Source organism: Otolemur garnettii, unplaced genomic scaffold, assembly GCF_000181295.1.
Source record: "Otolemur garnettii isolate 467f Iridium unplaced genomic scaffold, OtoGar3 scaffold00237, whole genome shotgun sequence".
In the NCBI taxonomy this organism is placed as follows: domain Eukaryota; kingdom Metazoa; phylum Chordata; class Mammalia; order Primates; family Galagidae; genus Otolemur; species Otolemur garnettii.
Genome location: NW_003852632.1, coordinates 27,783 through 42,384, shown reverse-complemented (window position 1 = coordinate 42,384; position 14,602 = coordinate 27,783). Strand labels below are relative to the sequence as shown.

General features: G+C 40.1%; 1 protein-coding gene across 1 annotated transcript in view; it reads left to right on the top strand.

The window, feature by feature from the left end:
• The window catches only part of UBE2V2 (ubiquitin conjugating enzyme E2 V2), a 51,233-nt gene that overhangs the window by 17,118 nt on the left and 19,513 nt on the right, over window positions 1–14,602 (top strand). Inside the window, exons 2-3 of the mRNA XM_003802208.2 lie at window positions 1,399–1,547; window positions 8,257–8,382. Of these exons, the coding sequence (XP_003802256.1) occupies window positions 1,399–1,547; window positions 8,257–8,382 (275 nt within the window). The remainder of the gene's footprint in view (window positions 1–1,398; window positions 1,548–8,256; window positions 8,383–14,602) is intronic.

Genomic DNA, 14,602 nt, shown 5'->3' with positions numbered 1-14,602 from the left:
AGTCTCCTGCCTCAGCCTCCCAAGTAGCTGGGACCCCAGACCCCTGCCACAACGCCTGGCTATTTTTTGGTTGCAGCCATCGTTGTTTGGTGGGCCCTGGCTGGATTTGAACCCGCCACCTTAGGTGTATGTGGCTGGTGCCTTAGCCACTTGAGCCATAGGCGCCTAGCCAGAGAGAGGATTTAGAGTGCATTCACATAATTTTTATAGACTTGTGTGATGGAGTTGGAAGGTGTTTTATGTTCAGTGCTGTGTATAGCAATGGAAGGCCACAGGGTCCATCCTTTGGGAGGCAGACCAGTAGTCCTAGGAAAGGTTGTAAAAAATTGGGATAATTGTGGTTGGATTTGGGATTGGAGGTTAGAATGGAGGAGTGGGAATGTGAAACGTTAGGAGATTCTACGCAGAGAGATTTCTTTGTGTTGAGATATTAGAAATAAGGCTTATGCTTGTAATCCTAGCTCTCTTGGAGGCCGAGGTGGGAGGATCACTTGAACAAGAGCAGACCTATCTCTGCTAAAAATTAGAAAAACTAGCCCGACATTGTGGTGGGTGACTGAGGCTGGAGGATCACTTGAGCCCAGGAGTTTGTGGTTGCTGTGAGCTATGATGGCACCATAGCACTCTACCCAGGGGGACAGAGTGAGACTCTCTCTCAAAAAAAGATTTTAGAAATAAAGTAAGGAGGGATGAAGTCTAGAAGAGTAGAAACATGTATGACATGAAGTGGAGGCGTGGGAAGGATTAGTGGATTGTGAAGAATTTAAACAGTGAGACAAAGAGGAAAGGGTGTTTTCTGAGAAACTGTTAGGAATAGTGATTTGTTTTTTAATTGAGTAACTACCAAGTGATGGTTTAAGTGATGGTGCTGGGTGACAGAGGTGGGATCCTGTTGGTTAGGAGCTGTGAAGAGGCAGATTGGGGACTGTAGGTGGGGCCACCTCAGCATTATAGAACTTAGAGTGAATTTTCTAAGAAATATAATTCTTTTGAAAAATCATTAAAAAGTACTTACTAGTGAATGTTAGCACTTACAAACTTTGTGGTCGTAACCTGTTTGATGGTGGAGTCCTTGCAAGGAACAGAAACCTCAAATAGGGAAAATGTTTACTTTATGATGATTTCCTTATGGTTGATTTATATCAGTGTAAAATTGATGAATTAGGAATTGATATATACATTCTATACTGCTGTTACTGTTTGATATAGTACTTTCTTAGGGTTTTCATTTTGAGGGGCTTTTAGACTTGGTATTTTCCGGGACAGATGCTTCTTAAAGGGAATTTTATCTTTGGGGAAATAAGTGTTAAAGATTAATTTGGTAAAAGCTGAACTTAAATATGTGTAGCTCTTATAATTATGAGCTTTTTACATTTACATTGACGTTCTTTTGTATAGGAGTTAAAGTTCCTCGTAATTTTCGCTTGTTGGAAGAACTTGAAGAAGGACAAAAAGGAGTAGGTGATGGTACAGTTAGCTGGGGCCTTGAAGATGACGAAGATATGACACTTACAAGGTGGACGGGCATGATTATTGGGCCACCAAGGGTCAGTGCTATAAATTATATATATTTTTTGTTATTTATTGTCATTTAGAATAATCAGTTTTATACTATTGATACTAAAATAAGCAATTATGATAACATCTAACTAAAATAATTCCTCCCTTTAAATTTACTTTGTATTTATTTATTGTTGCTTCTTGTGTGCGGGGTATGTTGCTTGATTATTTGGAGCAGGGGTCCTCAAACTTTTTAAACAGGGGGCCAGTTCACTGTCCCTCAGACTGTTGGGCAAGTTGGCTTCTAAGCAGGACAGGCAGTGGTGACAACCCCCCCCCCAGCGGGCTGCATGTGGCCCTGTTTGAGGACACCTGATCTGGAGGATTGGGGGGAAGAAGGGTGATATGGTCATTTGCCATAAAGTGTTTGCAGTTTAGTAAAGGAGAAAACATCAGTACAGATGACAGATTCTAAATATGGCAGAGCAAGTTCACTACGGGACTGTAGAATATGTTTCTTCTAGCTGGAATAATTGAGGAAGGCTGAACAGTGGAGGAAGTTGCCTTTGGAATGAGCCCTAAAGGACTGACTGGTAGGATTTGAGAAGGTGGTGATGGGGATGGAGAACATTCCAGATAGAGAGGAGAAAAGGTGAGGAAATGGAGGGGGATATTTGGGAAGAACAAATAATCATTTTGATGTAACATACTACTAACCCCCTTGCGTGTAATGGAGGGTTCCTTTTTCTTTTTCTTTTCTTTTCTTTTTCTTTTTCTTTTTTTTTTTTTTTGAGATAAAGTCTCACTTTGTCACCCTTGATAGAGTGCTATGGTATCACAGCTCATAGCAACCTCAAACTCTTGGGCTCAAGCTATTCTCTTGCCTCAGCCTCCGGAGTAGCTAGGACAACACCCAGCTATTTTTTTCTAGAGACAGAGTCTTGGTCTAACTCAGGCTGGTATTGAACTTATGAGCTCAGGTGACCGAGAGTACTGGGATTATAGGCATGAGCCACTTGGCCTGGCCTAACAGAGGGTTTCTGTTATGAATTGTTTATATTGAGTGTACTTTGCTCTCTGCCCTCTGACATTTCACATGCTGTGGAAATGTTGTAGGTCTCAATTTGTTATCTATAAAATACATAAAGTCTATGATTCTTACATTATTTCTACTGTTGTTACTGGAACCTGGCCCATTGTGTTTTGTTCTTAGGTCTTCCTCAGGTTGATGAAGTTTTTATTTTTAGGGGCCTAGTGTGGTGGTTCACACCTGTAATCCTAGCACTCTGGGAGGCAAAAGCAGATAGATTGCCTGAGCTCACAGGTTTGAGACCAGCCTGAGCCAGAGTGAGACCTCGTCTCTAAAAATAGCCAGGTGTTGTGGCAGGTGCCGATAGTCCCGACTACTTGGAAGAGGGAAAAAAAGTCTCCCCCTCCCAAAAAAAGAAAAGTTTGTATTTTTATTCAGAATTTTTTTTCTGGATTGGAAGTTCTTTCTTCTGCATTACATTTCTTACTCAAAGGTCCCTTTCACTGTTTTCTCTGCAGTAAGTCTTTGAAAAGTATATTATGTAATGTTTTTGACTTCTGGAAAGAACACAGTTTTTTTTTTTTTTATTTTTTTTAATCTTTGGTTTTGTATACTGGTTGCAGCCATACAATGAGAGCATTTCAGGTGTTTCCTGTTGGTTAGATTTCCTCTTATTACAAAAGAAAAATGATAATTAGCAGTGATAACTTTAGAGAATGAATTAATGCATCTTTATATCATTTTCTGATACTCCTTTATAAAATTTGCATATACTCCTAAAAGTTTCTCTCTTTCCTTCCTTGCTCTTATTTTTCCATAAGACAATCTGAGGAAGGTAATTTAATATTGATACTTAAAATTTTTTATAAATTGCTATTTGTGAAAACCTTGATTTTCTCTGTTGGTGGTGAACATTACTGCTGTGGTCTGTTAGATTGGAAAAAGTGCTTATAACTTATGAACATTCTGAATTAATACTTAGAAGATTAAACAGTCAGAACTTGGTGGAATGTAAATTTGAAATATAGATTGGATTTTTTTCCAGCCACTGTTTCCAGTGAGGGTGTTCTGGAGCTTGTGTATGAGTTTATCAGTGATCTTGTAGCACAGCCCTAGGACATGGAGGCTTGTGTTTCACCCAGCTGCGGTCCCTGGCAGGATTCCCCAAGCTAGTTGCCCTTTCAGCTGTCACTGAACCTCCAGAAGCTCTGGCTGTTAGGGCCCACAGAGGGGCACAAAGGCTGCCCCTCTACTGCTTCTCTCCTAGCTAGGGGGGAACATGGGGCACGTAGACAGGGTGTTGCCGTGGGCTCTCCCCTCCCAATGGGTCATGATCTTAGAGGTGCAAGGGACAAAATATTTTTTTCTCACCCATCACAAAGTTCATGGCCAAAGTACCTGTGATCAAAGACAGATGAACAAGAGAAAAGTACATACATTCTTTTTTGAGTTTTATGTGACATGAAAGCATCAGATATGAAGACCCAAAGAAACAGGAAAAACTGTATTTTTGTGTTAAGTTTGATGAAGAGTGGGTAGGTGCAGAAGCATGAATGGATCTAATGTTAACAAACAATATGATAAACTGGGAGAAGTTACCAAGGCTTGTTTCTTAAGATTCTTCTGTGTTTCTGTCCACCTCTCTGGGTATAAGGCACAAATTACTTCAGGGGGAGGTCAGCTAGGTTTAGGGACTTGCTACAGGGGAGAAAGAGTGAGAAGAAGATGACTACAGGAGAAGATGAGAGTGACCTTGCTTCTGCCATGGTGTTGTATTTTGGGGTAGCATGTCCTGAACCCCCTGTCATTTCCTTTGGTGCTAGGCAGAGATGGAAGGGCAGTGCCCTGCAGGGGCCTGGTGTTCTGGAGGTGGACTCTGTTCACCACCGGATACCTTCTCCTTTTTATTACCCTCTCTGTAGCAGGTGGTTGCAGCTTACATTCAGTAGCTTTTTCATAAAACTGACACTAGTTTGTGTCTTATGCCACTCGTTTTCTCTTTGGAATATGTGATATTGAGAGCAATGTTGTCTTCTACTTTGAGTATTAACATCCAGCCAGGATACTAGGAAAAACTCTTACCTGAACGTACTGTTACATGTTTTTTATTTTTTGTATTTTATTGGCTAAGAGCCCTAGATTTTTATGGTGTTCTAGTATTTATTTGGATTTATATGATTAACAGTTTTGTTTCTCTATGTGTTTGTGTGCATTTTTCTGCAGCAGTGTTTGTTGGCGTTAGACCAGCTTTAGCACCTTTTCCAAGTTTTCTTATGTAAATGAAGGTACTGTCCCCATCTTTAAAATGTAAAGGTTGTGAGAATTAAGTGAAATAATGATCAGATAATAGAGTACCTGATAAATATTAGTTCCTTTTATTGCTCTCCATTCTGTTTGCTCTTTTTGTTTTGTTTTCTTTTAGAGAGTGCAATTCTCACTCTGGCTCTGTCACCCTGGGTAGAATACAGTGTCGTCATCATGGCTCACAGCAACCTCAAACTCCTGGTCTCAAGCAGTCCTCCTACTTCAGCCTTCTGAGTAGCTGGGACTATAGGCAGCATCATTCCTGGCTACCCTTTTTCTATTTTTGGTAGAGATGGGGTCTTACTCCTGCTCAGGCTGGTTTCAAACTCCTAAGCTCAGGCTGTTCACCCACCTCAGCCTCTCAGAGTACTGGGATGATGGGTGTGAGCCACTGCGCCTTGCTCTTGCCATCATTAGATAAGAAAAAAACTTAGCTGTTAATTTAAAAATTAGAAGTGATAAAATTAAGCAAAGATGTCAAAAGTTAGAGTGATATGTACTGTAAGCATTGAATTAGATTAATAGGTTAGCTTAGGGATTTTTCTAATTTTAAAAAATTGAAGTAGAATTCACATATAGTGAATTCTCTTACCATGAGTTTGACAAATGTAGCTTGGTACCTACATCTCTATTGAGATACAGAACACTTCTGTCACCCCAGAAAGCTCCCTTTCTCATCCTACCCTTCTTCCTGCATCTGAGAGTTTTACATGCTATAGAAATTTGGTAAGTGAAATCATGCTGGGTACACTTGGGGTTATGCTTCATTTTTAAATTTATTTTTTATTTTTTATTTTTTTTGAGACAGAGTCTCACTTTGTTGCCCTCAGTAGAGTGCTCTGACATCATAGCTCACAGCATGGGCTCTTGGGCTCAAGTGATTCTCTTGCCTCAGCCTCCCGAGTAGCTGGGACTACAAGTGCCCGCTACCGTGCTCGGTTATTTTTAGAGATGGGGTCTCACTCTAGCTTGGGCTGGTCTGGAACTCCTGAGCTCAGGCGATCTGCCCACCTTGTGCTCCCAAAGTGCTGGGATTACAGGCATGAGCCACTGTACCTAACCAGGGGTTATACTTCTTTATTCAGCATAAAGTCTGAGCAACTCAGCTATGTTGTGTCAGACATAGGAGTGTGTTTCCTTTTATTGTTGAGTAGTATTTTACTATATGCATTCACTATAATGATGTTTATTAGTTCTCCTCTTCATGAACATTTGGAGTTTTATCTACTTTCTGGCCATTAGAAGTAAAGCTGCTATGAGCATTCTTATAGAAGTCTTTTTTTGTGAACACATGTTTTACAGTGGGATTCTGATATGCATCCAGATTGGAGAACCATAGACAAGATACTCTCTTGAGATGTCTGATTTTAGTCTTTTTTTTATGCAGTGAAAGTATATTTTTATATAGTGAAAGTGCTGGGCATATTATGACTTGTTTGCTCTTAAATTTGGATGAGTTTATTACACCTCTTTTTTAAAATATTGAAACGTTTGATAACATATATGAGATTTACTGCATATGTTTTACATTATAGTGGGTTAATATTGTAAATCTGACCTCCACTTGGGAGTAGGAAAGGGATTAGTTTGAGTAAGTAAAATTTGTAAATGGTTTATTAGCTTCTTTTTTCCCTGGTCTTACATAGGAGGCATCGTGTATTGAATTTTTCACTTTCACTTACTTTTTACTTCCCCGTTTTAGTGTTACACTAGAAAGTTAACCAAGTGATTAAGAACCATAGGAGAAGGTAGAGTTAATTTATAGACATGAAAATAAGTCCTGCATAATCTAGAAGCTTTAAGTCTGCTTTATAATGGCTGTCTTATAAGGTGCTAATGTTAATAAAACTGCATGATTAAGAAACGCTATTTTATTTTTTGTTATTTAGAGATAAGGTCACATTCTATTGTCCAGGCTGGACAGCAGTGGTGGTGTGGTCATTATCACTGCAGCCTTGAATTCCTGGGCTCAAATGACCCTCTTGCCTCAGCCTCTTGAGCAACTGGACTACAGATACCAGGCACAAAGCCTGGCTATTTTTATTTCTTTATTTTTTTGTAGAGACGGGGATCTCAGTATGTAGGTTTCCCAAGGCTGGTTTGAACTCTTGGCATCAAGTGATCCTCCCACCTTGCCTCCCTAAGTGCTAGGATTAAAAGGCATGAGCTATCACATGTGAGCAGGAAACTCCTTTTTTTTCCTTTGATACAGAGTTTCAATATGTCACCCTTGGTAGAGTGCTGGTCACAGCTCATAGCAACCTCCAACTCCTGGGCTCAAGTGATCCCCTTGCCTCAGCCTCCCAAGTAGCTGGGACTATAGGCGCCCGCCACAGTGCCCAGCGATTTTTTGGTTACAGTTATCGTTGTTTAGCAGGCCTGGGCTGGACTCGAACCCACCAGCTTCAGTGTAAGTGGCTGGCGTCCTACTCATTGAGCTACAGGCACCAAGCCAAGGAAACTCTGTTTTATTTATTATTTATTTTTGAGACAGAGCCTCAAGCTGTCACCCTGAGTAGAGTGCTATGGCATCACAGCTCATAGCAACCTCCAGCTCCTGGGCTCAAGTGATTCTCCTGCCTCTGCCTCCCTAGTAGCTGGGATTACAGGCGCCTGCTACAATGCCCGGCTAGTTTTTGGTTGCAGCCGTCATTGTTTGGCCAGCCTAGGCTGGATTCAAACCCGCCAGCTCAGGTGTATGTGGCTGGTGCCTTAGGTACTTGAGCCACAGGCGCCGAGCCGGAAACTCTATTTTAAAATGATCCATAAATGTAAAGTTTGCTGATGGGTCTCTAAATTCTGATAATGGTAAAGTTTAATGAACCACAAAATTAATGAAGTAGTAATATAGGTATATCTAATAGACAAGAAATAATTATGTTTTATTGCTGCAAGATGGTATAATATGGTGTTTTCCCTTTTGCTAGAAGTTACTGATTGCTGTATAAGTAGGATAGTCATATACATTTTTATCCAACAAGACCCTTTGAGAATGAAAAGAGGCACTATTAATAACTAATATTGAGACAATAGGAATGAACAGGACTGTCCTGGAAAATGTGAACCTTCATATATGTGTGATATAAGGTAAGTCATTCCTCTAGTGTAAACTTTTTAGCAAAATATAAATTTAAATATTTGTTTTTCCTTCTAATTTATTGTAGGTATTATTTGCATTTCAAAAAAGCAAGTTCTGATCACATTGATATACTTTGTAGACTATTTTAATTTTATAAGATCTCTGCTTTTTAAGTATGCTTGCTATAGTTTTTTTCTAACCATATAGGTCAAATAAATTTGAATGTAGAAAAGTAAATTCTTAATCATAAACACTGTCTTATCAAGTTATTCATATTTTGCTTTTCTTCTTTTTTAGGAAAAAATTTGTTATTTTGACTGTTCTTTTGTTTTTTGCCTTCCAGACAAATTATGAAAACAGAATATATAGCTTGAAAGTAGAATGTGGACCTAAATACCCAGAAGCTCCTCCATCAGTTAGATTTGTAACAAAAATTAATATGAATGGAATAAATAATTCCAGTGGGATGGTAAGTTAAAATAGTCATTTTATTTTTAAAATAAATAAATGTAGTTATATTTTAACTAAAATATAGTTATATTTTAACTCTATAATTTATAACATGCATCATAAAATATAGTAGTAATATGTAGTCAAGAGAAAGTTTTACAGAGGCCCTTAGTTTAGCTGAAAGCTTAAAGTTTGTCTTCTGTAGTTTTTCTTTTCTAAATCAGCCTACTCTTTTCTTTTTTTCAAGACAGAGTCTCTGTCACCTTAGGTAGAGTGCCATGGTGTCATGGCTCACAGCAACCTCAAACTCTTGGGCTCAAGCATTCCTCTTGCCTCAGCCTTCAAGTAACTAGCACTATAGGCACTTGCCACCATGCCTGCCTAGTTTTTTTATTTCTTTTTTCAGTAAAGATTGGGTCTCACTCTTGTTCAAGCTGGTCTCGAACTCCTGAGCTCAAGCAGTCCCCCTGCCTCAGCCCCACAGAGTGCTAGGATCACAGGCTTGAGCTACTGTGCCTTGCCAAATTAGCCTATTCTTAAAGACCTAAACCTGCCTAGATGTGATGGTAACACTTTTCTTAGGGTTTTATCAATTGTTTCAGCAGTTATATTTCAGTTGAATCCTTTTTTGGTGAGAAGATGCTCATTATTTCTCTTTGAATGTTCATTGTTTCTCTTTTTTTTTAAAGTACATTTGGTGAAATTAAAAAGATAAATATTCATGAAGGGGGTGTCTGTGTTGGAAGAGTTAGTGCTGGGCATGGTTGTCTTTCTCTTTTTTTGGAGACAGAGTCTCACTATATGTCACCCTCGGTAGAGTGCCGTGGCATCAGTCACAGTTCATAGCAACCTCAAACTCTTGGTCTTAAACGATTCTCTTGCCTCAGCCTCCCAAGTAGCTGGGGCTACAGGCAGCCACCACAACGCCTGGATATTTTTGATTGAAGTTGTCATTGTTGTTTAGCAGGCCTGGGCCGGGTTCAAACCCACCAGCCTTGGTGTATGTGGCTGGCACCCTACTCATTGAGCTATGGGTGCTGAGCCCACCTCAGCCTCCCAGAGTGCTAGGGCTATAGGCATAAGCCACCACACCTGGTCTCTTTTCTTATTTCATTAATTTTTTTTTTTCAGAGTTGGGTGCAGTGCAGATCATAGTTTACTGCAGTCTCCAGCTCCTGGGCTCCTTCTTCCCAGTTTACCTCCTGAGGAGCAGGAACTGTGGGCATGAGCCACTGCACCCTGCTTGAAAAGTCTTTCTTAATTTTTTCAGTTTAAATTTTGTCTCTTGTATTACTGTGTTAGAGTTACTCTGTAACTCTTCTTTTTGCAATTATTATAAATGTATTATTTTCTTTGGCTTTTTTTTTTTGGTGTCTTTAAAAGAAATATTTCTAATACCCAAATTTTAGAGAATGGTACAGTCAGTGTGCATGTATCCTCTGCCTAGCTTTGTCAAATCTTAACATTTGTCTTATTTGTAACAAATCTTTTTTATTAATACAAAGACTATTTTCTAAGTACTGAGTTAACTGTGTGTGTGGCTTTCTCCTGTTTCCCCTTCCCATTTGCTCAGAGGAAGCTCCATCTTGAATTTGGTATTTATTTCTCAGCAGAATTGCTGTGCTTTCACACGTGTACATGCTTCAGTATTGTATCACTTTTGTATGTTATATATATGTCAGTGATTTTTGAGATTGTCTATGTTGATTGATGCAAATTAGATGCTGGTTTGGGGTGTTGAATATTCCATTCTCTACTTGTTGGGCAATCTAGGTTGTTTCTAGTTTTTACTGAAAAGATTGCTGTAATGAACATTGTTGTACAGTATTTTCATACCCTAGGGCTGTGCTTCTCAGGACACCCTGTTGGTTTATTTGGTTTTAATCTGTCATAGATCGATATTGTTGTAAAATATATTAAAAATGAATTACTAGGAAAATAATATGAGAAAATTTTCTCTGTTAATTGCTGTTGAGCTTTCTGAACACTCTTAATTGCTATGTGAAGGACGTAGGGAACCAGGGAAACTCAGTTCATGTCCTGGCATGTTTCCATGGACATACTTTGAGTAGCACTACCCCAGGTCCCTCAGATCCCCAAGGAGGACACCTGTAGAAGTAGATGTGTTCACGATGTGGGGCTTGTCTTCAGCTTGAGTGCTTCCCAGCTGCTGTCTGCAGGGTTATGTGCTGTCAGCCTTGCCTGCATTGTGCATAGTTACCCTGTGGTGTGCATTCCCTCCAGCCCTCCATGTGTCTGAAGTGGAGATTTTGGAAATAGAAGAATAAATTCTTCTTTTAACTATTATTGGAGTGTAGGGGTGTGTTTATGTGTAGGGTATTGGACATCTATTTTTGTCTTTATTGATATCAAAGGATTTGGATTTATTACCTTTTTTTTTGAGACAGGGTCTAACCGAGTTGCCCTCAGTAGAGTACTGTGGCGTCACAGCTCACAGCAACTTCAAACTCTTGGGCTTATATGATTCTTTCTTGCCTTGGCCTCCCAAGTAGCTGGGAGTATAGGCAGTCACCACAACACCTGTCTATTTTTTTTGTTACAGTTGTCATTGTTGTTTAACTGTCTCAGGCTGGGTTTGAACTGGCCAGCCTGTGTGTATGTGGCCAGCACCCTACCCGTTGAGCTGTGGTCTCTGCCCTGGATTTATTATTATTATTATTATTTTTAATGTTGGGGATTCATTGAGGGTACAAGAAACCAGGTTATACTGATGGCATTTGTTAGATAAAGTCCCTCTTATAATCATGTTTTGCCCCCAAAAGGTATGGCACACACCAAGACCCCACCCCCCTCCCTCCTTCCCTCTCTCTGCTATTCCTTTCCTCACCCTTCCCTCCTCCTTTCTCTCTCTGTTCTCCCCTTCCACTACCCCCACCATGTCATTAATTGTCATTAATTGTCCTCATATCAAAATTGAGTACATAGAGTTCCTGCTTCTGCATTCTTGTGATGCTTTACTAAGAATAATGTGTTCCTGGCTCGGCGCCTGTGGCTCAAGAGGCTAAGGCACCAGCCACGTGCACCCAAGGTGGCGGGTTCAAATCCAGCCCAGGCCCCCCAAACAACAGTGACAGCTGCAACCAAAAAATATAGCCGGGTGTTGTGGCGTGCGCCTGTGGTCCTAGCTACTTGGGAGGCAGAGGCAGGAGACTCACTTGAGCCCAGGAGTTGAAGGTTGCTGTGAGCTGTGATGCCACAGCACACTACCTAGGGGGGACAGCTTGAGGCTCCTATCTCAAAAAAAAAAAAAAAAAAGAATAATGTGTTCCACTTCCATCAAGTTAATACAAAGGCTGTAAATTCTCCATTTCTTTAATGGCTGAATAGTATTCCATGGTGTACATATACCACAGCTTGTTAATCCATTCCTGGGTTGGTGGGCATTTAGGCTGTTTCTACATTTTGGCAGTTGTAAATTGAGCTGCAATAAACAGTCTAGTGCAAGTGTCCTTATGATAAAAGGATTTTTTTCCTTCTGGGTAGATGCCTAGTAATGGGATTGCAGGATCAAATGGGAGGTCTAGCTTGAATTCTTTGAGGGTTCCCCATACTTCCTTCCAAAAAGGTTGTACCGTGTTTCCCTGAAAATAAGACACTGTCTTATATTTATTTTTTCTCAAGAAGACACACTAGGGCTTATTTTCAGGGGCTTTCTCTGTGTTGAAATGCATGGCGTGGCTGTGCAGCCCATCATAGAAATCCTGGTAGGGCTTATTTTTTGGGTAGGTCTTATTTTCAGGGAAACATGGTGTTAGTTTGCAGTCCCACCAGCAGTGTAAAAGTGTTCCCTTCTCTCCACATCTACACCAGCACCTGCAGCTTTGAGATTTTGTGATGTGGTCCATTCTTGCTAGGGTTAGATGGTATCTCAGGGTGGTTTTGATTTACATTTCTCTAATAATTAGGGATGATGAGCATTTTTTCATGTGTATGTTAGTCATTCAAGAAGATTGTATTCATGTCTCTTGCTCATTGACATACGGGATTGTTGGCTTTTTTTCGTGTGGATTAATTTGAGTTCTCTATAGATCCTTGTTATCAAGCTTTTGTCTGATTCAAAATATGCAAATATCCTTTCCAATTGGGTAGTTGTCTGTTTGCTTTGGTTGTTGTCACTTCAGCTGTACAGAAGCTTTTCAGTTTAATTAAGTCCCATTTATTTATTCTTGTTGTTGGGATTGCCACGGCAGTCTTCTTCATGAAGTTTTTCCCCAGACCAATATCTTCCAGTGTTTTTCCTATACTATCTGAGGATTTTTATTGTTTCATGCCTTAAATTGAAGCCCTTTATCCATCTTGAATCAGTTTTGTGAGTGATGAAAGGTGTGGGTCCAGTTTCAGTCTTTTACATGTGGATATCCAGTTCTCCTAGCACCATTTATTGAATAAGGAGTCTTTCCCCCAAGGTATATTCTTGTTTAGTTTACCAAAGATTAGGTGGTTGTAAGGTGTTAGTTTCATTTCCTGGTTTTCTATTCAATTCCAAATGTCTATGTCTCTATTTTTGTGCCAGTACCTTGCTGTCTTCACCACTATGGCTTTGTAGTACAGCCTAAGATCTGGTATGGTGATGCCACCAGCTTTGTTTTTATTACTAAGAACTGCCTTAGCTATTTGGGGGGTTTTTTTGGTTCCATACAAAACACAGAATCATTTGTTCCAAATTTTTTTTTTTTTTTTTGGCCGGAGCTGGATTTGAACCTGCCAACTCTGGCATATGGAGCCGGCACCCTACTCCTTTGAGCCACAGGCGCTGCCCATTTTTTCCAAATTTTGGTATGCTGTTGACATTTTAATAGGGATGGCATTGAATAGGTAGATTGCTTTGGGAAGTACAGACATTTTAACAATGTTGATTATTCCCAGCTGTGAGCATAATATGTTCTTCCATTTGTTAGTATCCTCTGCTATTTCCTTTCTTAGGATTTCATAATTTTCTTATAGAGATCTTTCACTTCCTTTGTTAGGTATATTCCTAGGTATCTCATTTTCTTTGAAGATATGGTGAAGGGAATTGTGTCCTTATTAGCCTCTCATCTTGGCTGTTTTTGGTATATACAAAGGCAAAACTGATTTGTGGACATTGATTTTATATCCTGAGACATTACTGTATTTTTTGATGACTTCCAAGAGTCTTGTGGTTGAGTCTTTGGGGTTCTCTAAGTATAAGATCATATTGTCAGCAAAAAGGGAGAGTTTGACCTCCTCTGCTCCCATTTGGATGCCCTGTATTTCATTGTCTTGCTTAATTGTATTTGCTAAAACTTCCAGAACTATGCTGAATAGTAGTGGTGACAGAGGACAACCGTGTCTGGTTCCAGTTCGGAGAGGAAAAGCTTTCAGTTTACTCCATTCAGTAAAATATTAGCTGTGGGGTTGTCATAGATAGCTTTGATCAGTTTCAGAAATATGCCACATATGCCTATCCAGGGGTCTTCAAACTTTTTAAACAGGGGGCCAGTTCACTGTCCCTCAGACTGTTGGAAGGCCGGACTGCGGGCCCCAGGACGAGTCGGCTGCTAAGCAGGACAGGCAGCAGCGACAAAAACACCTGGTGGGCTTGATAAATGTCTTCAGTGGGCCGTAGTTTGAGGATGCCTGGACTCTTAAGGGTTCTAATTAGAAAAGGATGCTGGATTTTATCAAATACTTTTTCTGCATCTATTGAGAGGATCATATGGTTGTTGTTTTTCCTTCTGTTAACGCATTGGATAACATTTATGGACTTGAGTATGTTAAACTAGCCTTACATCCCTGGGATGAAGTCTACTTGATCATGATGTATGACTTTTTTTATTTTTTAATTTTTTTTATTTCTTATAGCGTAACTATGTACATTAATGCAATCATGGGGTACAGTGTGCTGTTTTCATATACATTTTGAAATACGCTCATCAGACTGGTTAACATAACCTTCATGTCATTCTCTTAGTGATTAAGTTAAGACATTCATACTCTAGGCTTGGCGCCTGTGGCTCAAGTGGCTAAGGCACCAGCCACATACACCTAAGGTGGCGGGTTCGAATGCAGCCCAGGCCCACCAAACAACAATAATGGCTGCAACCAAAAAATGGCTGGGCATTGTGGTGGGTGCCTGTGGTCCCAGCTACTTGGGAGGCGGAGGCAGGAGACTTGCTTGAGCCCAGGAGTTGGAGGTTATTGTGAGCTGTGATGCCACGGCACTCTACCCAGGGGGACAGCTTGAGGCCCTACTCCTT